Source organism: Phycodurus eques, chromosome 5 (assembly GCF_024500275.1).
Source record: "Phycodurus eques isolate BA_2022a chromosome 5, UOR_Pequ_1.1, whole genome shotgun sequence".
NCBI classification, from domain to species: domain Eukaryota; kingdom Metazoa; phylum Chordata; class Actinopteri; order Syngnathiformes; family Syngnathidae; genus Phycodurus; species Phycodurus eques.
The window spans coordinates 2,517,969-2,545,000 of record NC_084529.1 but is presented as its reverse complement, the minus strand read 5'-3'; the positions used below and the strand labels follow the sequence as shown (position 1 = coordinate 2,545,000).

At 41.6% G+C, this 27,032-nt stretch overlaps 1 protein-coding gene across 23 annotated transcripts in view; it reads right to left on the bottom strand.

The window, feature by feature from the left end:
- Window positions 1-27,032, bottom strand: part of mical3a (microtubule associated monooxygenase, calponin and LIM domain containing 3a) — a 93,400-nt gene that overhangs the window by 28,127 nt on the left and 38,241 nt on the right. For 10 of the 23 annotated variants that reach the window (XM_061676825.1, XM_061676827.1, XM_061676826.1 and 7 more), the window contains 24 exons: window positions 25,276-25,533; window positions 25,079-25,194; window positions 24,613-24,739; window positions 24,039-24,132; window positions 22,785-22,932; window positions 20,675-20,871; window positions 20,419-20,537; window positions 20,267-20,329; window positions 19,928-20,107; window positions 19,173-19,268; window positions 18,839-18,922; window positions 17,388-17,501; window positions 12,206-12,313; window positions 11,700-11,886; window positions 8,661-8,755; window positions 8,436-8,529; window positions 4,681-4,876; window positions 3,431-3,672; window positions 2,454-2,600; window positions 1,949-2,011; window positions 1,019-1,093; window positions 815-928; window positions 643-725; window positions 1-567 (listed from right to left, as the gene is read on the bottom strand). The exon at window positions 1-567 is cut by the window's left edge and continues 1,438 nt beyond it. In XM_061676825.1, coding sequence (XP_061532809.1) covers window positions 1-567; window positions 643-725; window positions 815-928; window positions 1,019-1,093; window positions 1,949-2,011; window positions 2,454-2,600; window positions 3,431-3,672; window positions 4,681-4,876; window positions 8,436-8,529; window positions 8,661-8,755; window positions 11,700-11,886; window positions 12,206-12,313; window positions 17,388-17,501; window positions 18,839-18,922; window positions 19,173-19,268; window positions 19,928-20,107; window positions 20,267-20,329; window positions 20,419-20,537; window positions 20,675-20,871; window positions 22,785-22,932; window positions 24,039-24,132; window positions 24,613-24,739; window positions 25,079-25,194; window positions 25,276-25,533 — 3,567 coding nt within the window. The other 13 variants (XM_061676842.1, XM_061676846.1, XM_061676828.1 and 10 more) reach the window with 12 other exon arrangements.

Sequence of the window (27,032 nt, the reverse complement as noted above, 5' to 3'; positions counted from 1 at the left end):
CCAAAATTCCTCAATAACATCGGTCTTTTTTGACAGAGATTCATCAGATGAGGAATCCTCATAATCTGGTGTGGCTCCGCCAGTTCTGGCTATGGGTGTTGATGTGACATTTGGGATAGGCTGGGTTCTGACAGGCGATTCAGAGGCCACAGGTGAGGAAGGTTCATGGCAGAGCAAAGGCTGTGAACATATTGGGGAGAGTGGGTTGCCTGTGAGAGGGCAAATTGATTGGTGAGGGTAGACCGGCGATTTAGGTGGGCATGTCTCTGGTAGCGGAGTAGGCTGGGAACAGATTGGTGAGACATCATGCGACTTTACAGGGGTTCCGACAGCTGTATTTATCAGAGAGCTGACAGTTGAATTGGACTTGTTGAGAGGGGACAAAGAAGCCTTCACAGAGGCAGCAGCTGGAGAAGCAACAGGGGAAGGGTTGAAGACAGGCGAAGGGCTCTTGGAAGCTGGTGATGGTGTTGTCCAATCAACTTTTGGTTCCTCAGAAACCACTGGTTCTTGGAAAAAGCGGGTATCTGGAGACTTCACCACAGAGTCAAAATATGTCTCAATTAACTGGAAATAAAAACAGGTCAGGAATTATTAAAACGCACACACTTATGAACTGAAAGAGCACTTGAATTGTCTGACCTGTCTTTTAGGTTCCATTGCAGATAAGGCTGGCGATAGGACGGCATCATCTTCTTTCTGTATGGGTTCAGTGCTGGATGTTCCTGAATACATTAATCACAACGTTGCTACATTTGTCACAGAAGTAATACATCCAATTCATAAGTCTGATGTAATGACTGATGGCATGTACCAATATTTAAAGTCAATCCCACACTTTGAGATGTTTTGTTTTCCAGTGGAATAGCGCCATTGTGCACGGATGGGTGCAAACGTGCCTCAGCTTCAGCATCGGAGGGGATGTCATCTAGAATTAAAATGTCATTAATAAAGCAGTTTTCAATTATTTTGGTTTCCTACTTTTGATATACATTTAGTAAGGGTTTTATCTACTGACCTTGGTCCATTTCTGTTCCAGGCTCCATATCTGGACTATCTGCTTCTGCTTCCAGATCATCATCCTCACAAGGTTCTGGTGTGACAGAAATAATATAAAATAAGTATTTTTGGTCAAGAATATTTGTCAACACAAATTATACACCACAGCAGACTAGAAAAAGATTGCGTAAGGTATTAAAAATAAATAAATAAAACTTTGATCAAGATGGAGAATGCTGTTGTAAAATTATAATAAAATGCTCCAAAATCTAAATCTTGTTAGGTTGCAAAAAGAAATACACTATATAACATACAACAGTTCATTAAAATGAAAAGTAAGTAAATATAAACAAAAGCAGAGTTACAAAGCAGCTAAAAAAAGAAGTCATGCAGCTGTTTATTTTTAATGAAAAATGAGCCACCAAAACATGACAGCATGAGTTAGAGGATAAGCAGTGATGCATTAATTATCTGGTGGGTGAGGCCTCTTATAAAGACACTGGAATCCACAAATAGCCTTTACTGTAAGCAACCTACACTCAATTTTAACAACACTGGCTAAATTGTGAAAATGCATGCATATGGACCGCATAATTTAAGCAACTTTCTAAAAAGCTTTTAAACAAGTTTACATCACTGTAAATAAAAAGAAATAATTCACACATAACCCATCAGGACAGTTTGCAGGTATTGATAGCTAGCTGTCTCAACAATATGAAACACTAAAAGGACAACAAAAGTGCAAACAAACTGACATTTCTGGAGTTTGAAAAGATAAGAAGTCAACGTGAAAAGCAGGTTATAAGTAGACCGCAAGAAAGATGGAGTCTTGAGAATGGCAGCCTTCCAGCATGCTTGTGAGTGTGTGTTGTTTGTGCATGCTGCAACAAGCCAGCCAAAAGACAAGTCTTAAGACGATATTTCATGATCCCCCGTAAATCTGTGCTACCTCCAGACATTGACTCCAACCAGACTTGCACTGCTTCGTGCCGGGCAGATGTGTGGGCAGGGGCTACATTCAAATCAGAAGATACAGCTCAATGGGGGATGGGTGTCAGAGGAGTAACAGTAAATTAATATGACACATGGGAGAGAAAACAGAACACAAAAGAATAAAGTGGAACCAAAAAATCAAAAGCATTGACAAGAGGGTTACATGGTGTAATGGGATGGGGTTCAGGAGCTCTTTCACCCCAGAGGAACAACAATGACTGTATCAGGAAAATTAAAAGACTGAACACATAATTAAACATTCCGGGTAAAAAGCGATGTGATACAAATGTAAAAAATCTGAGTCAGGTTAGTCAGGGGGAGGAGGCTCCTCCTATTCCACACATAAAGCAGCCAACACTGATGTAATTAGACACACTATGATCCGTAGCCCAGTGAGGTCGACTTGTCTAGGGTGGGCCCAGCGAAACTTTACCCAGTCTTGGCTCATCTGCATGCATTACCTGAAAAGGAGGGCTGTGTGAGCTCAATGGCCTGGGAGGCTGAGGCCAGTTGGCCACTCCCATCTGTCTCAGAGACTTCATGTGTTCCCTCCATACAGGCAAGAGGATCCAAAGGCTGCAGGACTTGTTGAATTTGTAAGTTTTTGGCTGAATGAGGGTGTCGTGTGTGTTTCAGTGTTGTATTTTTGTGCAGAAAAATGAAAAACAAGTTAGACAAGAGTAGGGCAGGTAGACAAATGGAAAAATAGGAGGACACGAAAAGACAGGACAAAAACCAAAGGGAGCGAGAGGTACAGAGGAAATTAGAATAAAGATCCAACCCGAATAAAGGAGGCATGGGCTGCATGCAATAGAATAGACTGCAAAAAAACTCAAAACATTGAAATTAAAGTTTAAAAAAAAAAAAAAAAAAAAAAACTGTACTGTACTGTAAAACTGTTAAAATGTTAAACCATAACTTCAGCACCTAGGGGGAACAGGCTTGGCATTATTTGATTAGTATTTAAAGAAAAAGAAAAAAAAAAGAAAAATTATACAGTAATTTCAAAGTTATGTGTGTGAAACTGCAACAAAAATAAGACAAAAGGAAACAATCCTTGAATAAGGTCAAGCCAGCCGGAATTGTACACTCAAACAAAACTGCAAATAAATCCACAGGCAGTTGTGCTGCTACCTTTAAAAGTACAAACATCATCTTCATCTGTGAGGTACTTCTCCAGCCAAAGGCCTGACTGGAGCTCCCTGTCCCAGGGGCAGTAATCCCCCTCTGCCAGCACGCAGAGGCAGAAGCCCACCAAAAACAATTTGCACACAGAATACAACAGAAAGGAAAAGGTGGAAAAAGGAGGACACATTAAGGACAAGACACGATTACGTCGAACAGCTCAAGAGTGGTACACACTTGAGAAAATGAGTCTTTCACAACATGTAGAGACAAATGGGGGAGAAAAAAAAACACAAAGCAGTCACAAACATACCTTCACTTGACTCATCATCATCATCTTCATTAGCTGCCTCGTCGAGTTCAGCGAGCGCCTCATCCTCTAAGTCACACTGGTCACCTCTAAGTTGGGCGTGTAGCAGTACTGCCTCCTTCCACGGGACACCTCCAAGGTCTGAGGGACTGTGAAGTAGCTGCTGCTCCTCCTCCAACTCAGCTTCCGCCTCCTCCTGGTCATCCAGTTCATCGTCTTCTTCCTCCATGTCTGAGTCTGAGCTACTGCAACGAAAAAGGAATCAGGCAAGTGTTAGGTCTCGAAGTCAGTTCATCATGAGCGTCTTCCAATGGTATTTCACTGTCAATATCCTTTCACATTTAGTCCACATGGAGATGTGACATGACCTGTGTTCAAACACAGCCAAGAAAATACGGTACGGAAAGTATTCAGACCCCCTTAAATGTTTTTGTGCATGTCAGACCAAATGAGAATCATGAGGTCAAAGGAACTGCCTGAAGAGCTCAGAGACAGAATTGTGGCAAGGCACAGATCTGGCCAAGGTTCCAAAAACATTTCTGCTACACTTAAGGTTCCTAAGATCACAGTGGCCTCCATACTCCTAAAATGGAAGACGTTTGGGACGACCAGAACCCTTCCTAGAGCTGGCCGTCCGGCCAAACTGAGCAATCGAGGGAGAAGAGCCTTGGTGAGAGAGGTAAAGAAGACCCCAAAGATCACTATGGCTGAGCTCCAGAGATGCAGTCGGGAGAAAGACTCATGACTGTATTAGCTCAAAAGGGTGCTTAAATACTGAGCAAAGGGTCTGAATACTTACGGCTGTGTGATATTTCTTTTTTTTTTTTTTTTTAATAAATCTACAAAAATTTCAGCAATTCCGTTTTTTTCCCCTCTCAATATGGGGTGCTGTGTGTACATCAATGAGGAAAAAAAATAACGTAAATGATTTTACCAAATGGCTGCAATATAACAAAGAGTGAAAAATTTAAGGGGGTCTGAATACTTTCCGTACCCACTGTATGTCGGGGCTAAAAGTAAAGCTATTTAATTTATTGAATTTTTTTTGCCATCTAACAGCCCTCTTTGTCTCCCGTCCTGTTGTTGGGTTCTTGCATGCCTAGTGTCTTCAAATCAGTTCTGTATGATAGATTGTATGACAGCTGGTGTCTGTTTGTTTATATAATGATAATAACAACATATCTGAACGTGTATTTTTTTTTAAAAAACAGGCTGTAATGTTAAAATGTGTACCTTTGTATTTCAGCTCTTACCTGGAGCCCAGGTCGATATCTGTGGCTTTATCCAGCACACTGCTGAGATTATGCTCTGCCAGCGTCTCTTCTGGCACCTCCTCCAGCTCCTCCTCCCTCTGCAGGGACAGTCTGTAGTTCTCCAGCTCAATTCGCTCGGGTGTTCCACGAAGCCGTTTAGCTAGGCTTGGCTCCTGTAGGCCATTGGCTTCCGATACTGCGGTTGAGAAGAAGAATGTGGTGAGAGACCCCATGTGAAAAAATCAATTTTTTCTGAAAAGCATGAGCACGTACAGCAGCCAATCAGGTCGGTGAAGATGCAATGTTGGTTTGTTTGTGGGAGAAATTAATTATTTAATATTTAGAAACACATCTCTGAGGGAAAGTGTGCATCCACTGTCGGCGCGCGTGTGTGTGTGTGTCTGTGTGTGTGCAGGTGTGAACAAATCCACCCACTGTTTCTGACAAGTTATTAGCATTGACTGCCACTAGGCCTGTCACGAAAAAAATAAATTTAAGATGATATATTTTCCCAAAAACTATCACGAGAAGCGATCAGTTTTTTTTAATGCCTCCAAAAATCATGAAAAATAAGAGCCATCCTTATTATTTATTATTACATTTTTTGTTTTGCTTTTAAATCATTATTGTTGTTGTTCTTATTGTTGTTGTTATTATAATTTCCTCTAATTTCTCTATTAAATTGTTTTTCTTTACTCTGTGATATGGATCCCCCTGGGTCTCAAATAAAGAATAAAGAGCCTAGCTTGGTTTACATGGAGCCATCTATTCCGATTCTAATCGGTTTAGAAGCCCAAACCAAATCAAAATGCTCCATATAAACACCTCAATTGGAATAAAAAGGCCGAATCTGAATGGAATTTCACTCGGTTTCACACGGGTGGAATATTCCTTTTGCCAAACCAATCAGAAGTAAATTTTCGGAAAAGCTCCATCTGCGCATGCACTCGACGTAAATGCGCAGCTACGTCATCATTTACGCGCAACATAAATATGGTGGTATAAATAAGTTTTTTTTGTTTTGTTTTTTTAAATCAAATCATTACCACTGTGCTGGATAGACGACGGACCCCCATCTAGATAAATAAGGTGACGTTCACGACGACGTGCGCTTGTCACACGCCTGTTCCGATTGAATGTAGCGCACATCATGTATACACCCGATCGGAACAGATCACGTCACATGACCAGAGATCTTCAACCTGAATGATTTCAATCGGAATGAGAAAAAAAGTCTCCGTTAACCCGGCTACTGTGTGGTTGATCCGCTGTGGCCAATATGAACCAAAACAACGATTTTGAACAAACATGACATCTCAAACGGTTCCATTATTAAGATTTGTTATGTTTGAGACATGACTGTTGTGTCAAGATGCCAAAAAACAAATATTCTGACTATTTTTCTTAAGTTAAGCACTTTATTGGAACACAACTTCATTTTTATAATTACTTGCTCATTGTGAAATGCAGCCCCACGTTTATTTAGTAAATGAGAGAACATTACACAGTTGTGCTCATGTTTGATTACCAGGGCAGAATTTTCAAGATGTGCGCAATTCTTTATTATGCTCTAATATAATTAAATCAGTGGCATAAAAATAACATTTAAAAAAAAACACATTGTGAAAGTTTTGGGGAAAACATATTGTTCTAGTATTTTTGCTATTGTGGCAGGCCTAAACATATAACATTGAGAGAGAGAGAGAGAGCAATGGATAAAAATATTGTACAAACAGTATAAAAGAGAGTAACATCAGCAATAAAAATCTACAATCTAGCGAGACCGCAAAGCAAGAACTGTGATATAGTGGAGGATTATTGTATCTATATTCTGCTATGATAAATTTCAGACCTCATCGTTTCCATGATTGGGACTCATTGTTTCCATGACGTGCATCCCGGGACTCACATAGTCTCAAGTGTAAAATGATCTATGCACACAGGACAAACTGACAAGAGGACACCGATATTTAAATCTATAACTGAATTTATTGAATTCGATATTATTCCTAAAACAAATATCAGCAAACATTTACAGCACAGCACATCATTAGTACATGGTGGGTGCTTTGCCTTTTCCCATCCTGAGAAGCAAATCCTGAAACCTTTTTTTTTTTTTTCTTCTTACTTGCGAATTATACTAAAATGTAACCTTCATGATCCGCCAGGATTCTCTCCACTAATTTGAGCAAGAATAAAATTGCTTAAATAGCAGAGCACTGAAAGACAGAATGTGTGATTTTGGATTGTGTTAATGTCGCGGCTCATGATTCTCATTTTCTTACTTCGTTTCAATTCCCAGTTTATCTTTTCACCTGAAGAAACCCAGAAATTAAAAAGTTAAAGCAACATACTATCTACATACCTGACAGACTTACTGGTATTAAACCATGATAAAACTAAATTCGCACAGAACTATTTAAAATTGTGTGCTCAAAAGTAAAACCTCAAATATTAGCTTCTCAGTGATTTACCTAATTATGGAACGTTTGTTTTGTTATCATTAGTTAGTTGTGAATTACATTCATTTTCTCACACTTGAATTACTTTACAGATTCTTAAAAGATGCTATTTTGCATATTTTCATACCACTATATTGCATTGTTTGAACCTACTGTCATCCTGTAATTCTACACATGCCACATAATGCAGCAGGCCCAACTTTAGTCCCTATGATTAGTCTAAATCCTGCTAATCGCACTAAACATCTAACTACTACATATGTAAATACAAAGCAGATCATGAGGCAAGAATTACAATGAGAGGTTGGTGGATATAGTAGAAGAAGGCAGCAGAGTAGGTCCAATCACCAGCACTAAATAAAGCACAACAGCACATCTAGCAGTTTTAAGATGCTCTGAAAGGAGGGGGCAAAGGTAAAGCTCACAAAAGCACTGATACAGGCACTTGGTCACAGTGAGGTCCACTAGTCTAATAGGTTAGTAGGTTGTAGTAAAAGTGTGTTACTGTTATACGGAAAAACATCACTGTGCCTGCTCTAAAAGACACACGTCAAACAGGAGGAGGCAGATCTAAAAGTGAGTTGCAGGCCACTAGCGGTTACATTCACAAAAAAATATAGAAAGAGCTTCTTAATTAAAACACAGGTAAGCCAAAAGCGTGAGCCTTACTGCCAAGGCGTGAGGTTTACATAATTTATTTTACATATATTTAATATTGTTGCCTAGAGAGTTGATGATAGAAAACTCTATTTAAGTACTTTTAATTTCCAAGCCAAGAAAAAATAAAACATTAAGATGCACCATTCGCTTTTAAAAGAATGCTGCCAGAGTGCTTCTGCTGTCTGTGCAAGTCATAAAACGACTGTAGGAATTAACACAACAAATGATGTATCTTAAAGGAATAAATCATTCTCTGAGACAATTAATCACACTATTTACACAAACACACTGCAAGCATAGAAAGACAATACAATCAATCACATGAGAAAGTACAAAATCTAAATCTATATAGTCCCATGAAGGTTAGTCGGAAAGATAAGAAAGAAGAGAAGGAAACTAAAAGGGGGACAGGAGGGCCATGCTAGAGAAAGTTGAGCAGGGCATTGATGGTGAAACAGCAGAGGAGGTAGATGCAGTAGCTACACAGGAATGGAGATTCAAGGGGGTTGTGTGCCACCTGGTGGCAAGTCCAAGAGAGTGTGCGGCAGACGGAACGCAGAGAGACTCCGCAACCCATGGCCACGCCCATGCAGCAGGGCACAGCGGCCATAGCAAGAGAGGAAAGTCGGGTACCTGAGGGCCGGATATCAGCTGAAGGGCCTGCCACTGCCATCGCCCTTCCGGGGGCATCTACCATCACCGCAACAGTTGGAGGTTCCTGGTTCTCCTGAAAAGGTTAAAAGATGGTTGAGGTTACCCAAAATCCAGTGTTGAAAAACCTTAAGTTTACACTGAACTGCAAAAACACAATTTGCACTTTTCGTCACTTTGTACTTCCAATTCAAATAAATTAAGTACCTTAGATGTGGTTGGAGCTGGCGAAGGTGCAGGTCTCTTTCTTTGAGCATAGCCAGACAGACGGTAACAGTAGTGTGGCTTGCAGTAAAATTTGCCTGGCAATAAAAATGCACAGATAAATGTTAAAGAATGTCAACAACAGTAAGACATCCAAGCATTTGCCCTCTCATCGATACACTTTCTTCAGTAGATAATGGTCAGCAGATAATGTTTGTCCTTTGGCATTTTAAAAAGCTAGTGTGCTACTACACATTTCAGGGAGGAAATATACAATAAGTACCGGTAAATCATATCATAATCTGTCTTTAAATTCATGGTGTGTTGCTATTCCAGCACCTCACGCATGAGGTGTCTTAAAAAAGCTTAGTTCCACTTTGGGGATGTTAGAAACCAGCTTTTTTTTTTTTTTTTTTTAAATAAATTGGCACCGAGCGATGCAAAAGGATCAAATGGCAAGTAGAGGCACTGGCTGGCTGCTGTAATTTTCAAGAAACTGCATGACATGCCGTTTGCTGCTGTGCCTCGTTAAACTCACCAAAAAGAAAGACACCGATGGACGCAAAACATGCACAAATCAGCAGACAAATACCGGCGCTGGCGGTTATGTTTCTGTTTTCCTGTCTCCTGTTCACTTTTTGTTTATGTTTTCACAGTCACCTCTTTAAGTGCTGCCGGGCAGAGCTGCTTTCTCATGCCGCTTGATAATCATTGCCATTCTGTATTTAAACTCGGTCACAGAGGAAGGTAGGTGTTGGATCCACAATTTGTATTTAATCCTTTTCTGGCCAGCGTCCATCCATCCATTTTCTGTACCGCTTGCTTATCCTCATTAGGGTCACGGGCGTGCTGGAGCCTATCCCAGCTATCTTTGGGCGAGAGGCTTGGTACACCCTGAACTGGTTGCAAGCCAATCTCAGTCTTCAAAAGTCAATTGTGCGTATTATACATGGGTATAGTAAAAGCTGGGGGGGAATGTTTACAGTGAAATGAGGTATATGAGTATATGAGCTTTTTAAAAAGCCAAATATTTGTTTTAAATATTGTGATTGTTGTATTTAGATTCACATTTAAAACACTATAATTGATCAGAAGCTTGCTCTAGGGACGTGGGATGTCACCTCTCTTTCAGGGAAGGAGCACGAGCTGGTGTGCGAGATCGAGACGTTTCCACAAGATATAGTCTGGCTTGCCTCCACACACAGCTTGGGTTCTGGTACCAGTCCTCTTGAGAGGCATTGGACTCTCTTCCACTCCGGAGTTGCCCACGGTGAGAGGCGCTGAGCATGTGTGAGTATACTTATTGCCCCCCAGCTTGGCCCCTGTACATTGGTGTTCATCCCGTTGGACGAAAGGGTAGCCTCCCTCCGCCTTTGGGTGGGGGTGACGGGTCCTGACTGTTGTTTTTGCCTATGCACCAAACAGCAATTCAGAGTACCCACCCTTGTTGGAGTCCGTGGAGTGGGTGCTGGAGAGCTTCAAAGACCTCCTCAATTCCACCGACGCGCCTTCCCATGAGGAAGCAGAGTCTGGGGTCTCTGAGGCGGGCTCTCCTATCACTGGGGTTGAGGTCACCGAGGTGGGTAAAAAGCTCCTTGGTGGCAAGGCCCAGGGGGTGGATGAGATTCGCCTGGAGTTCCTAAAGGCTCTGGATGTTGTGGGGCTGTGCTGATGGACACACCTCTGCAACATTGCGTGCACATCGGGGACAGTGCCTCTGGAATGGCAGACTGGGGTGGCAGTCCACCTTTTTAAGAAGAGGGACCGGAGGGTGTTTTACAACTACAGGTGTATCCCATTCCTCAGCCTCCCTGGTAAGGTCTATTCAGGGGTGCTGGAGAGGAGGGTCCGTCGGGAAGTAGAATCACAGATTCAGGAGGAGCACTGTGTTTTTTGTCCTGGCCGTGGAACACTGGACCAGCTCTACACCCTCAGGAGGGTCCTCAAGGTTGCATGGGAGTTCGCTCAACCAGTCTGTGTTTTGTGGACTTGGAGAAGCCGTTCGACCGTGTCCCACGTAGAGTCCTGTCGGAGGTACTTCGAGAGTATGGGATACCGAACCCCCTGATACGGCTGTTCGGTCCCTGTACGACCAGTATCAAAGCTTGGTCCGCATTACTGGCAGTAAATCGGAATAGTTTCCGGTGAGGCTTACACTCCGTCACCGATTCTGTTTATAACTTTTATGAACAGAATTTCTAGGCGCAGCCAAAGCGTAGAGGGGGTCTGGTTTGGTGGCCTCAGTATTGCTACTCTGCTCTTTACTCTTTGTGTTTCTCCAGTTCTCACTGGAGCGGTTCGCAGCAGAGTTTGAATCAGCTGGAATGAAAATCAGCACCTCCAAATCTGAGACCATGGTCCTCCGTCAGAAAAGGGCAGAGTGCCTTCTCCAGGTCGGGGATGAGATCCTGCCCCAAGTGGAGGAGTTCAAGTATCTTGGGGTCTTGTTTACGAGTGAGGGAAGAATGGACGGGAGATCGACAGGCGAATCGGTGCAGCGTCTGCATCAGTCCATTGTGGTGAAGAAGGAGCTAAGCCGAAAGGCGACGCTCTCAATTTACCAGTCGATCTATGTTCGTAACCTCACCCTATGGTCACGAGCTGTGGGTGGTGACCGATAGGAGAAGATCCCAGATACAAACTGCCGAAATGAGTTTCCTCCGCAGGGTGTCCGGGCTCTCCCTCAGAGATTCTTCTCAGTGAGAAGCTTGGTCATCAGGGAGGGGCTCAGAGTAAAGCCGCTGCTCCTCCACATTGAAAGGAGCCAGATGAGGTGGCTCAGGCATCTGATTAGGATGCTTCCTGGATGCCTTCCTGGTGAGGTGTTCTGGGCAAATTTTCAACAAATGTTGGGAACAACCCAAGTAATCCATACATACAAATAGAACAAATAAACTCAGAAATTAAGTTGTGTGTAATAATGTGAAATGACACAGGGAAAAAGTATTGAACACGCCAACTGGTATTTTTTTCATATTTTTTTTACGGGTGGGCTCAATGACATATCAGTGTATAGCTTAGGCTAATCAGGTTTAGCCTTACCGTCCTCCACGTCGAAGGCGTAGGAGGACAGCCGAAGTGTTGTGCCGCAATATTCGCACTTGAAGCAGCTGCGATGGAAGAATTTGCCTTCTGCGCTCAGTCTCTCCATCACGTACACTCGCTTCCGACAGAAAAAACAAACATCGCTGCCTCCAATATTGACAGGGAATTCTTTTCTGAGGGAACCCTGTGGAAAGAAATAACACATCTGTAACAGGCAAAGTTAAAGCATGAAAAGGGAGGTTTAAATACAAGCCTGATACAGTATATGAGATCAAGGCCGAGCTCGCACACCCAGCCGCTTTAGAAATATGCTGACACAAAGTGTTAAGTAAAATCTTGTCATTCATTACAATCCAAAGGAGCTACAAACACAGCACTATAACAGACTCCTGTTACTTGTTGAATCCACGCTCTCATTATCGCAACAACTGAGCACGACTACACTGTACACCATAGACAAATCTGTGCAGTCACGTGCCGTTGATCGTGGACAGCAAGCTTACCAAATCTCTTTTCTCAGGTAATGGTTTGGGGTCTTCCTGTGATTGAAGCTGACTGGCTATCTGCTCAGCCAATGAGCTAACTCCCCCTGTGTACATCCTTACATAGTGCTATAAAAAAAAAAAAAAAAAGCATTGCAGGGAAAATATGGAGAAACATAAGTGATGAAGGAAAAGTATATGAAAAGGGGATGCTGAAGAGGAAGGAAGGAACACTCAGCACAACATAAACAGGTGCATGCAAACAATGGGGTCAGTCAGGAGACAATCATAATTTATGCTCCCAATGATTAGTGGTTTAGGTGTGCTGACAGCCAAATTCAAATACTAACCACCCAATGTAAGGATACTGTATTGGCAAATAGAATAACTGCATCTTGGATGCTCGGGGTTAACTACTTAAAAAAGGGAGGATTGAATACAACAAATCATAGTGACTTGTGTTCTTGCACTATGGCACTGCTATTGAAAACTAGAACACATTTACTAGGAATGGGAACAATAGATTTTGAATAAAAAATGTTTTCATGTGTATTTCTATCTATGGCTGGTATCTGCGAGGTTAAGTTGCAATCCTGACATAACATAATTCAATATTTGGCAGCAACCAGCAGACATCCATTCAAACGTGACTAAAAGAAATTGAACAGAAAGAGGTTTGGTATAGGTTTCAACTGGAATAAAAAGTTCACTATCTATAATATTACTAAATAATTCTGAATGAGCTCACTACAGACTGGTTTAAAGTTAAGGAAGGGGATCGAGGTTCCCAGTTCTTCGATGTTTGTATGTCCTGAAGGAAACGCTCTACTGCCCTCAAGGGGAGTCAGCTCAGTAGTCTGTGGAGCTTTTTCTTTTTTTTTTTTTCTTTTTTTTTTTAGAATGATAGAAGAAAAATCACACACTATCTGCTAAGGATAAGAGGATGATCATCAATCCCTCTCATCCTGCTCGCTCCTCAAAGTCCGTCTCTCAGGAAGAAAATCCAATAGTTTTGCGAGTAAGATATCTCAGTTCAGGCAAAGAAAGTATCCCGAGGTTTTTGGTTGCTTGAACCCCGATGAAGTTCCACAACAAATGCAGGCAAATAGCTGCATGCAGCAGAAAGCACTTTTCAAATTTTACTCAGCATTTGTGTTGGTAGTACACTGTGGGACTAAAAAAAAAAAAAAAAAGAAGAATAGAAAAGATGCTATCGGGCTTCTTTCTTTTCAGGGATAAATACAATTTTAGAGTTTAAAGCAATCTAATGTTTACCTTTTCAGTTGTAAAACATGCGCGTTTGCACGCGGGAACACACACAAGCCAGCAAATACATAATTATCTGCAACAGTACTGTACAATATTAGATAAACTGTGACAAAAACATTTGCAAATTAGTTACTAGATATATCAGAGTAGCGTAATCTTTATAAAGAAAAAATGTGAAAAGAAATGAAACGATATAACTTGACTGAACATGGGGTTTAGTTTGTGCTACCGTCAATACACTTCATTTCTTTTTCAAAGCCATAAAACAGCTACTTGTCTCAAGGTAGAAAGAGAAGAATCAGAGGCATTTTGGGATTGAGTCAGGTGCTATTGTTTCATGAAAAAAACTAATTTTTTTCCCCTCAGGCTCCATGACAACTGGGGGAAGAAATGAAAAAAACACTTGTTTAAATAGTGAATTTCAACATCAATCTGGGAGCTATTTGTGTCCCAAATGGTTAGCATATATAGTGTACTCTGCGACTTAATATTGTGTTTCAGTCTAATAGACGCAACTAAATAATGCATTTATTTGCTCAACAGTACAAAAAGGTTGACCTTCCTAAAGATTACACAAAAGTTACTTAATAATGACATGCCTGTGTGTAACCAACCTAACATCATTACTAGTTTCTTTATCTACTTCAGAGGGGGGGGAAATAATAATAATAATAATTCCTCTCAAAACAAAAAACAAAAAAAAACAAAAACGCACGATGTTTCACCTTCGGTCCAGTTGACTTGTCCGCCAACTGAGAGGCAAGTTGCTCGGCCCTCTCCTGAATACTAAGCACATATAAGGGCATTGGGGTAGCCGAACACAACGACTTTGCTGGCTTCTGCAGGGGCATAAATGAACCAAAATACCCAAATTGAGGTTTCAAATCAAGAACATTTTAAAATGTTTTTTTTTTTTACTTTTTAGATGTTTTCTATAAACATTAAAATATTTCAATGGTGTTAAAATGCATGTAATTGTTAGACATGTTTTATTAGGGCTACACTTTTCATTACCAATCAGTTTAAGATTTCCATCCATCCATTTTTCTACACCTCTTCTCCTCATTAGGGTCGCAGGCGTGCTGGAGCCTAACCCAGCTAACTGCGGGAAAGAGGCAGGGTACACCCTGAACTGGTTTCCAGCCAATCACAGGGCACATTTAAACAAACAACCATTCGCACTCACATTCATACCTATGGACAATTTAGAGTCTTCAATTAACCTACCGTGCATGTTTTTTAGATGTGGGAAGAAACCGGAGTACCCAGAGAAAACTCACGCAGTCACAGGGAGAACATGCAAACTCCACACAGGCGAGACCGGGTTTTAACCCGGGTCCTCAGAACTGTGAGGCGGATGTGCTAACCAGTCGGCCATTTTTCCGCCAGCTTAAGATTTCACACTAAAAAAAAAATTATTAAGATGGTAAGTGGTTAGTCTTCAGTGCAGCAGAGACTGAGTCTCACTCACAGAACCAAAAAAAGCTAACCTTTCTACAAGATTCAGAGGAGGAGAGTTGTGAGCTTGGATGCTCAGTGATGCCACAAGACAAATGCCACTGCTCTAAAAAGAAACGGGACGGCTTTTTCATAGGCTTCAGAGATGAGAGTTCAGGAGAGGAGAAAATTAGAGGATGAGAAGATGCAAATATTACTGTATACTGTGAGAAAAAAAATCAGCTTCAAAAAAAATATTTCGATCTGTAAGCACCTACACTATATTGCCCAAAGTATTCGCTCGCCTGCCTTGAGTCACATACAGTGCTGGGAAAAAGTATTGGCAACCTTCTCAAATTCTTATACTTTTGCACAGTTTCCCCACTTTAATGTTTAAGATCGTCAAACAAATTGAAATAGACAAATATAACCCAAGTGAGCTACAACCCAAACAGCTTCAACTCTTCTGGGAAGGCAGTCCACAAGGTTTCGGTGTGTGTTTATGGGAATTTTTGACCATTCTTCCATTTTTGTTATTTTTTTTTTTTTTTTTTTGTCCCGTTAGGTTTGACCATTCTTCCAGAAGTACATTTGTGAGGTCACACACTGATGTTGCATAAGAAGGCCTGGCTCTCAGTCTCCGCTCTAATTCATCCCCTAAGGTGTTCTGTCGGGTTGAGGTCAGGACTCTGTGAGGGGACAGTAAAGTTAATCCACTCCAGACTCTTGTCATCCCTGTCTTGATGGACCTTGCTTTGTACACAGTCATGTTTGAAGAGGAAGGGGACCAGCTCCGAACTGTTGCCACAAAGTTGAGAGGATGGAATTGTCCAAAATCTCTTGGTATGTTGAAGCATTCAGAGTTCCTTTCGCTGGAACGTAGGGGTTAAGACAAGCTCCTGAAAAACAACCCCACACCATAATCCCCCCCTCCAAAAACCTTTACACTTCTACGGTCCCTTCTCAAGGTTTCTTTTCCCCCCCAGTTGGGGTTGAGTTTTTCCTTGCTCAATTGGGGAGTTTAGACTAGTGAAGCCTTTTTTGTGAAGCCTTTTGAGACTCTTTTGTGATTAAGGGCTATACAAATAAACTTGACTTGACTTGGCACAATGCAGTCAGACAAGTACCTTTCTCCTGGCAACCGCAAAACCCAGACTTGTCCATCCGATTTCCAGATGGAGAAGTGTGATTCGCTAGGGGTCTGTAGCGATTGATTTGAAAGAACAAAAGAACGCGTCTCCACTGCTCAAGAGTCCAGTGACGGCATGCTTTAAATCACTGCATTAGACACTTTTCATTGCACTTGGTGATGTAAGGCTTGGATGGAGCTGCTTGGCCATGGAAACCCATTCCATGAAGCTCAATGTGCACTGTTCCTGAGCTCATCTGATGGCCACATGAAGTTTAAAGGTCTGTAGCGACTGACTTGGCAGAAAGTTGGCGACCTCTTCGGACCACGAGTCGCTGGTTCACTTTCTTATAATACAGCTGAACGTCGACTGGAATATTTAGGAGCGAGGAAATTTCATGACTGGACTTGTTGCAGAGGTGGCGTCCTATCACAGTTCCACGCTGGAATTCACTGAGCGCCACCCATTCTTTCACAAATGTTTGTAAAAACAGTCTGCAAGCCTAGGTGCTTGATTTTATAAACCTGTGGCCATGGAAGTGATTGGAACACCTAATTACAATTATTTGGATGGGTGAGCGAATACTTTGGCAACATAGTGTATTTGAGTCATTGTTATCCTCCACTTGAAAACCATGTTTGATAGTCACAGCACAGCCATGCAAAGTGTTCACCTTTGGTGGCTTGTCATTTTTTCCCTTAAACTTGGAGCTAAGGCGGTCAGCCCTCTCCTGTATACTAGGTACATGGATAGGTCCTGGATCATTCAGGTGCAAAGGCTTCCACTCCTGCACAGGAAGCTCTATTAAGAATCAACAACAATGGCCTACAGGTCGCCATGCAGCTGACTCAATACTCAGTAAATCTTAATCTTGCCCTCAACAACAAAACAAAACAACATTTAAATATGCATATCCAAGCAGTCATTTTACCCCGTAATTCACAGGTTTTTCGTAGTATTCAAGCTCCTCTTCATCCAGACCGTCACCCAAATGCTTGAAGTCAAAGATAAATTGGCTGTATCAACACTTGCTTGCATTAAACAGAAATGGTCAAACAAAAGCACCCATGCGTGTTATTTCAGTGTACATAAGAGAGTACACTGAGACGAATATATTAAACCAAAATCCCTGTTCATGGTATATATTTAGGCTGCTGCAAAATGTCACATGATCAAAGGAAAGAAAGCATGAGCGCACTATGCTAGAATTCCACAGGAAATGTGCACACAAGAGAGCATGTCTAAGCTAAGAACAGGCATGATTAAGACAAGTTGGAGCAGATTTAGGGTCAAAGTAGATGGGTCTATCAAGGATTTGTGGCAGACAGCCACATAAAAACAGACAAACACATGTGAATGTGTGTCACCTCAGTGTGGAGAGAGAGCGAAGAAGTGGAGGAGGAGGAAGAAAGGAGCAGAATGGTTTTCTTTGGGCAGCTCCGAGAGCCCGAGCTGGCTGCTTCGTTGGCAACACTTCTGGCCTTGAGGGACAAGGAACAGTACAATCAGCATCAAGATGATGAGGGTGATGACGTCTAGATGACTGAATTAGCTTCTTGCTCCTCCTCAATACCATTTAACAATGAATGACACGATTTCACAACTCATGACAAACTACATATTTCAGTTGATTAAAGGCCTTGAGTGGGGTCCCAAAGCAACAGATTAGTTTCATCACTTTCGTAACATTCGCGCGCGCACAGACACACGCACGCACGCACACACACACGCACGCACAGTAACAGCAGAAGCAATATGAACTGTGAGTATATAAAAATCTAAAAGTTTAGCTCAGGATTCAGAACACCTAAGAAGAGCACTTGACTACATTGTATTATTTTAATCAATGCCAATGGTGAAAATACAATCTAGGGATAAAAAAATCATGAACTGTAGATTGCACAAGATTATCAATGGATGCTGGAGTGACTCATTTTTATGTAAGCAATACATCTCTGCAGCTTGCTGAAATGTGACTTGTTGAAAAAAAATTGCAGTTTTAAAACTACATTATAACTAAACTATACTCTCTTTTTTGGTGCAGCATTGTGTGGCGCTAAAAAAGTAAAGTTAGACAATTTTTTTCCCATGATGCCTTTTCATGTTAATTTTCACTGAATTCTTGGCATTGAAAGTTGACAGGTATCAAATATTGGCTCCTAAAACATCATCACGTGACGATAGAAGCGATCGAGGTTTCTCGGTCAGCAAGGAATTTTGGAGCAAACCAGTTCTCAAAATAATTGTTCAATAACTTATTCAGTGCAGTTACTGGTGGAACTGGCTTTTTAAAAGGGATGGCATAATTAGTAGGGCATTGTCATGGTCTAGTTTGTGGAAGATGCTGCAAACTATTTTTTTCAGCGTGTGTTGCTGAGAAAGTTTGCAAATGAACACAGCAAAAAAATATATATATTATAATCTATTCTATCCAATAACAAAAATGACCAGTGCCTAACTAGTCAAATAATAATCCTAATGTATTCTTTTGTAAGACAACACTTTGGGCAGATGATTCAAACTCTTTAAATTTGAATCATTGTCACTATCTTTCTCTCTTCCTGGCATTGTCTGTTCCATAGGCTATTGTGTGCATTTATTTGAGAAAATTCATCAATATCTAATATCAGTTTGGGAAGACACAGTATTTGTTACAGTCTGGAAAATGATATATTCACTGCATAAGCTACATGTGGTGGAAGCGGTTCTTTCCTTTTGCAAATCCATTTATTGTCTAGGACATGGTGAAACTGGACTTTTCTGGATTCAAAACGGTTGGAGGGATGGGGAACTACTAGGGCAGCAACACTAATCATACCTGCTCCCCTTTGTTGGGCAGCGTCTGACACTTGATCTTTTCTTTGTAGCGAATGCTCAGCTGCTCCTGCTGCTGTGTGCGTCTCTGAACCGGGACAGGAGAGGCAAGCGGGAGAGAGACTCACACTTTTTTGTAACACCACAGCAAATATCCAATCACTTGGTTTAGTAGTTCCGTAAGTATGGAATACCAGAGATTTGCAACATAACTACAGAGGGGCTCATCCACACAAGTGCAAATCTAGTTTAATGCAGGTATGTGACACCACAGGGAAATATGGTTAGTTGATTAGTCTCAGGGAGTCTCTATGGGAAGGGTAACGTCGACTTTTTACCTTTCTCCAAGCTGGTACAGGTGCCAGGTGCAATGGCTCAAAAGGTTTGGGGGGGGATAGGTGCAAAATACAGTCCAGATTGGGCAGTGAGTCCCCCTTTGTGGTTGTGTAAGATGACGAATAGTGGCCGGCAATGGCGTGAAAATGTACGCAAGCCGTCATGAAACAATCCATGAGGGGAAGTGAACAGGAGAGAGAAACAGACACTAAGTGACAGATGGCGAGATGAATGGAACATACTTTGTGTTCAAAACTAAGAAAACAACAGTCATGGGAGGACCATACTAAAAGAATGACTCATTCACAACATCATCATCACTATTTTGCATATTAAAGAGGGATACAAAAAGAAAGACGAATAAACTGCCATTAAATACAGCAGCGTCAACCATGCTATATAACATGTACAATAGGCACAGTGAAACTGTTTTGACATAGTGTACATGAAGTATTCTAAGAGAGGATGAGTTGAGAGTTGTCCTTTTCTGCTTCAACAATGCTGCCCAGTGTAGCTATAACTCTCTCATCCCGACAAATGCTACAAGCTGTGTATACCAGCTCTCTGAGTCCAACACGGTGAGGTCGCCTACATGGAACAGGAACAATAGTCTGCCTGACCAATGTCCACTCTGGAACGCATCTCATTAAGACAACCGCCTACACCTCCTCCATCATGAGACTAAAGGTCCTGTCTCACTGTCTCAGCAAAATATTTGACGTAGAAATGTAAAACCCACAGACTGCAGTGTGCATACCTGTCTTTTTAATCCTGAACCCTGGGCGGGAGCGTTTTCCTCGAACTTGGCAAGCAGCTGGGTAGCCATAACCTTGACTTTATTGTTGTTCCCTACAGAAGCAGAGTCCATCTTCTTCTCTGACAAGAGACCAGGAACAGTGGCCTGTGTGTCCTCACGACCAGCCTTGGATGCCTCCCCCTAAGAAATAATGAATGTATGAACATTTCAGTGTGAGCAACGGGAGATTTCTTTTGTTTTGTTTTTTGTTCATATGGGCTATACTGCACTAATTTGAGATGAGGACAGTCTGTTATCTCCAAATGAGATAAAAGCTCCGCATTTGTCATAAGAACTCACCCCTTCAGACTGGCTGGTTTTTCTCCTCTTCCCCAAACTGTCAACATCTTTCTCTTTTTTGTCCTGTTGATGAAATATGTTATTACTCACATAGCAACAACATCTATTTGATACTGTATTTGAATAATAGATAAATAGGTTCCAACTCAGACCTTGGGAATACGTTTCCTTGAGATTGCTATGCTCTGACCAAGCTTGCTCAGGAAGGATATGGGAGATTTGGTGCTTGCCATAAGAGCAACCTTCTCCTCTGGACTCAAATTTTGATGATCTGAAACACAAGACAATGAGGATGGAAAATGCTAAGACACACGAGCACACATGCATGCACGCACTCACACACACATTGTAAATGCTCACACTTCTGTACAATCTCTATGATGTCATTAACGATAAAATATGTCTCACCTCCAGGTGGCACTGTGTCCTTGAACATCTCATAGAACTGGCTGAGGTACATGACCATTGAAAGTTTGTCGGGCTCTACCACAGAAGACATCTCTTTTCCAGTCATGCAGGGTGAGATGCCAAATTCCCGCTCTGCCACGTCAAAACCCAACTGGTTGTTCTTTTCCTGGTCTCGTTCATCCAGACAGTCAAAGTCACTGAGAGTGATGAAAAGAGAAACATAAACAACGATAAAAGTTAAGATTTAAACACACACACACTTTAAACAAGGCAGATGTACAATTCCAGTGTTATGTGCCCTGGCCAACCAAGTATGATAAAATGTTCACAAAATATACAGTGGTACTTCGACTAACGACCTGACTTCCAGTTTTTTTTTAGATACTTGGCATCACTTGGTCAATTTTTTGGTCATAGGTTGTGGCCAAAATTTTAGTTACGGTTGGTAAATAGTGGCAGCGAACTTCAGAACAAACAGCAGATAATGAACAAGTTTTCCAAAAGAAAAGCCAAGTGAGCTTTAAGCTGTTTATTGCCATTCCTAGTTGAACTTAAAACATAAAACAAAGGGAATTACACATTGTGTTTTTAAACAAACCCAAAAACTTGGGAATGTCCGCTAGATTAAAGCTAATGCATCGTGCAAAATGGCATAGACGGGCTAACAACAAGCACAGATGTGGCCCTACCTATACAGTAACTCTTTAAGCAAATGCTTCTCATTCAGGGTGTCTTGGGCACATTAGTGGGCCGTGAGAGATCATCGGAGGTGTTGCGGAAAATTATTCAATTGCACTTAATTTGTCCGAAAATTATTTTCTTAATTACAAATATATCCTTGTTCTTATATCTATGCCAGTTATGTATAGTGACAGGCACAACAATTCGATGCTCTTCCATTGGATGTCAGGGGGTATACTTAACCTGTGTACCCACTTGTTACAACTGTGTACCCATCATTGTAATTAACCATACAACAGAATAAGTAATTGCTTCCTGCGAGTAAATGCTCGTAGCTTTGTTTTCAATGAAAAAGGCCCAGATTTCAAACTGTATAAATGAATATAATTGACAAGAGATCATTATTTCACTATTCATACTTGTGTGTGAGAGCGCAGACTTCGATGGTTTGGACATGTCCAGAGGAGAAATAGTGAGTATATTGGTAGAAGGATGATGAGGATGGAGCTGCCAGGCAAGAGAGCGAGAGGAAGACCAAAGAGAAGGTTGATGGATGTCATGAGGAAAGACATGAGGACAGTTTGTGTTCGAGAAGAGGATGCAGGAGAAGGCTTACATGGAAAAGGATGACGCGCTGTGGCGACCCCTAAAGGGACAAGCCAAAAGGAAAATAAGAGTGTGAGTGTGTGTGTGTGTGTGTGTGCGGTGGAGGTAATAAAAAAGCATGCCCCTAAGCTACGTCATGCTGAGCGAGTCAGACGCTACACATCGTGAAAGCCTCATTTGCACAATATAATCTTATTCCAAGTGTTGCACTGAGGCGAGTGGTCATTGATTTTAACAAAGTTAAGTTCTTCGTTGGTTTTCACCACGTCTTCGCTGGTTTTCGCAACAGCTTCCTCGGGGTCGGCGGACTAGGCATCGAAACCGGGAACCGAAATTTTTTAATTTGAACGATTCCGGGAGAACCGGAATGTTAGTCCCGGTTCCAATCTGTTGTCGATTCTCGATGCGCAACCCTAGTGTACATGTGAACATCCCCGCTCTCAGTCTTAAAAGTAGCTGTGATGGCACGAAGAGCTTTTGTTAACTGCTATGTTGCCTCAAGAGACCATCAAACTACAATATAGCGTAGTTGTGTGCGTCTTCAAATGCATGCATGTGTGCCTGAACACGGATAAGGGAAATGCACCCTTAAGGAGCCCTTTATGAGAGGTATCTGTCACCTCGTTAAAAGGGATACACAACAAAAAGGCAAGGTCCCAACCAGACAATAAACAGCGTATGCAACAAACACATTCCGAACAACACAGTAACCTTCCAGCCAACGAAACTGGGTAGAATGCATAGTCTTGTAGAAATGTAAATGCTGACCCCAATTGTTATCCTTGGTTTGTGAATTGTGCTTGTGCGCCTTTCAGATACTTACATGAGATCTGGCCTGTATCGGTGGATGAGCGCACACAGGGCCAAACCGCTCTTCCAAGACATAGTGAGGTCTTTGACGCACACATTTCGATATCCTTCTGTTTGTCTCTGGCACCAATTGAGAAGTTTACTGGATCGAGCTATGGATTCTGAATAGGCAGGGGGAAAAAGTATTGCGTTAACTCTTGAAGTAAAAGAGAATCTGGATCAAACGCAGATGACATAACCATTACCATTTTTGGGTAGAACTGTGCATACGCTATATGGAAGAGGTCTTTGGACACAACGCTTAAATAAATAATGCATATGCTGCAACAATATCAATTAGGGCTACACCCATTAATGGCCCCTTAATAATTTAAACAACTTGATGCAAGCATATTAGTGGAAACCATTTGGCAAGGGCCCTTTTATCTACCAGCATGACTGTGCCCCAGTGCAAATAGAAAGTTCCTTTGAGGAAGGGTTGCACAAGTTTAGTGTGAAATCACTTCACGGCGCTGATCTCAATCCCAATAAACACCTTTGGGTTGAACTTGAATGGAGATGGTGAGCTCTTGCCCAAAACAATTAATGCTCTCAATTCCAGTACTCTGAAATGCTGTAGAAAGTCTTTTCAGAACAGTGGAAACTATTACAACTTCCTAGGGTAAACATTGTCATATTTTTACAGTTACTAAAAGTGTCATGACAAGGTATCCAAATAATTTTGACCATATAATGAATGCATCTCTTGCTGGACAATAATCTTCTGGCCTCGGGCAGGCCAGATTCGTAAGGGGTTATCATCCATGTTAGTACCAATAAAAACTAGTCCATCAGGAAATTTAATGAACCGTGAGGGGTCAAATGTTTACTGCCATAAAGATGACATGGGATGCAATTGAAACGTTAGGAGAGGATGCAGAACGAGCCTTTTAAGTTAAATATAATGTCATCAGTCAATGAATGAGTTAGTACAACGCAAAAGTATTTTCATGTTCCATCAGTTAACATTACTAAACCTTTGAGTATAAAGTAGGAAACCACAAAATTGTTAAGACTATTATTCCCTGAAGAGTAATATCATGCATTCGGAATTTGTGTTACCTTGCAACTGCTTGTCAAGCAGGCAATTGTCTACAGTGGAAATAGTCCAGCATTACATAATTGCAACGGGGGGAAAAAAATCCTTCCGAATAAATTATGAAAGTGAAGAATGTACGTTGGTCGTTAAAGGCATTTTATACATATAGAACATTAAGAAAATACAAACCATTCCTGGTCAACTTTGGCGTTGAGGAGTTGATCACATTCTCTATTTCAATGCGCATCTCTGTGGACTCTCCTGTATCTATGAGGTGCCGTACCTGCAAATGAACCATGTCTGCATTATTTTACACATTTTCTTTTTTGAACACTCACACCCGGTACCCCCTCAGGTACATAACAGAATGAGAATGATTTAATACGAACAAATATTTTTGATGATGCTCGTTTTGAATGACACCGTCAGAGAGGTACATAAGTAAACAATACGTAGTAATGTAGAACTGCAGTGCACGACAATGTTTTTCCTCGTATTTGGTAACACTACAAAGTACAACCACAAACATACCTATCTGACAAAGTCAATAGTCGGGTGGAAAATCTGGGATAAAGCTCGTTTTCAATCTCAATAGATTGTGGTGGCAAATAAAATTTTGTGGCCAGTGTTTGTTTATATAGTGTGTGTGTGTGTGTGTGTGTGTATATATCTATATCTATAGATAGATAGATAGATAGATACATTGAATAGTGTTTCTTGGTACACAGTAACAAAAAAGCAAGTTGCTTATTGTCAGACTCACCTGGCTGGGCTTAAGGAAGTTAAGGCTAATATTGGGGTAACGTGTAGTGGGATCCACACTGTAGTGACTGAAGTTTTTGCTGACATTTTCTGGCGTGGTCTGGGGCAGTAGACGATAAATACTCTCCCTGAGCAAAGAGCAGATATTTCAAAATAACTAGTCAACTTGATTACTGATCCAATTTATGGATCAGTTCATCGAAGACCTAACCATGAGAACAGACTGAGCAACCATATCAACTTTGTTATATAAGAGTTTGCACAGCTACTGAGGAGTCACATTCCACTTAAATCCTCTTACCCTTAGGAATAACAAAGGTGTGACTCATGGTTAAAATAACATGCAGGGACATTTCCTAGTCAACCACTCGAAGATAAAAAGGGTGTTTGAAGAGGAATGGCATGAGTTGCCTCATGACGTGCTCATTGAGTTTGGTGTGGCTGCATCAGTGTTTCCACATGCTCACCTCTCAGACAGAACTTCTAACGGCTGTTTTCCCTGAGCCCAGCTCTTCACCATCCAGCCTGAGTCCATAGCTGCCAGGAAACCCCGGGCAATGCCAGTACCCATGGGCCAAAAGGGCTGGAGACAGCAGCACATGTAACTACCATGTATGGCAACTGAACAGAACACCAAATAAGCAGAATTGTGAAGGCCACTCACTTCCAAAAGGCTGTCTCCCACTAATGCCACCAGCAGTTTGTGGCCATTGCGCTGGCGCACCATGGCGGCGCTCTCTGATGCGTACATGCAGGTGAAGTCAAACATGGCGACATCAGGCTGGCCGTAGTGGTTGATGGCAAAATCTAGTGTGGGCAGCTGGTGGTTGGTTGAGAAATCTGCCGCCTCACTGGCGTAAGACAAGAGGGCAACCTGATCCACATTTGCTCTGGAAAGCAGCAGCTCTGTGTCTGCATAGTCCTACAAGAAAAAAAAAAAACAAGGACGTGATCAAGTGTGACTCTTAAATATGGTAACTCTGTATTTTCTTCTAGTTACATTACATTCAATGGCCTAATAATAGCCTGGGTAGTACTAGACTGCTAAAAATATATAGGAAAAACTTCAATCAGAAAATTAGAACAGAAGCATGCACACAAAAGCACAAGTTGCATGCTGGTGGTCAATTACAGTAGTAGAGCTCCGACAGTGTGCTTCCCGTTTCTTCTTGCACTACAGTAGCAGACTGTCACCCTGCTGCTGGGTAACAACCCAACAGCCTTCCTATCGCCCTCAACACCTCTCCTGTTGTTCTGGCCTATCTCTTGGTACCTCTTCCATGCTCTTGCCGTTACACTGATAAACATGGCAAACCTTCTGGCCATGGCTCATATGGATGTGACTTCCTGGAGGTACAACCTCTATGACCTGCAGATATCACCTCATGCTACCACAAGTGGCAAGGACACCATTCCTTAAAATTGTATTATCTGGACAGTTATTGTTCAGGTACTGTTGTACCTGAACAAGTTCAATGAACGTTCATGAACTAGTTCATATTTTGGGCGAATGCGAACTGAACTTAGTTCATTTCTGCCTGATGAACATTATTGAGAGCATGCTCATTTTGGCGTCCGAGAACGTTTTTTGAACGACAGTTCATTATCATTCAAGAGTCCTAGGTTTTGTTCGGGACTTCCAGGACAAAACCCACCTGAACACACTATATATGAGCCTTCTTATGTCGGGGTCGTATGTGGCAACCAATTCGGTGTGGCTCCGTCCGCCATTCATGTTTCCATTAGGCAGGCACGTTGCAGCTGTGTGAGTATGCAACATGCGGTCATTTTTGGAACATGAACTTACGGTAGTTCGAAAATTTTGAATTATGAACTATGAACTGAACTAGTGAATTTTTGGAACGGTGAAGTGAACTTTGAACTAGATAGCGTAGAAAATAACTTTCCTAACACTGCCCGTCATGTATGATTGAAGTTGTCATTACACTGAGATGTTTGTGTGTCCCTTTTATTTAGTCGTATCCACCGCTTCAGCCATTTATTGGTGTGACAATTGTGTAAGCACATTTTAAACTTGAAAGTGTATATGAAATACCGATGCAATATCACAGCTAACCTCTCTCATATAATCAGCCGCTGTCATAAATCACTGTGGCAACTCAGTGTTTTAAGTTTCTTCACAAGTCTCTCAAACATGTAGTATCAAATCACTGCATGCTTTGGGAGTGACCCGTTTTCATTGCCAGAGATGAAAGGTACATTCTTTGGCCTTCGAGCGCTCGAGCTGGGTGTTTAATGCCATGCTGGAGCCGTTGGAAGGTTAGAGCACAGACGGTTGTCAGGTGATATATTCTGATGGAATTATGTGGCGTCGCTTCTGTCCTGCCAATATTTCTTTCTTCACTTTTCTCCCTTTCCGCTACGCAAAGGAGAGTCATTGTTTTAATGTTGTTAAAAACG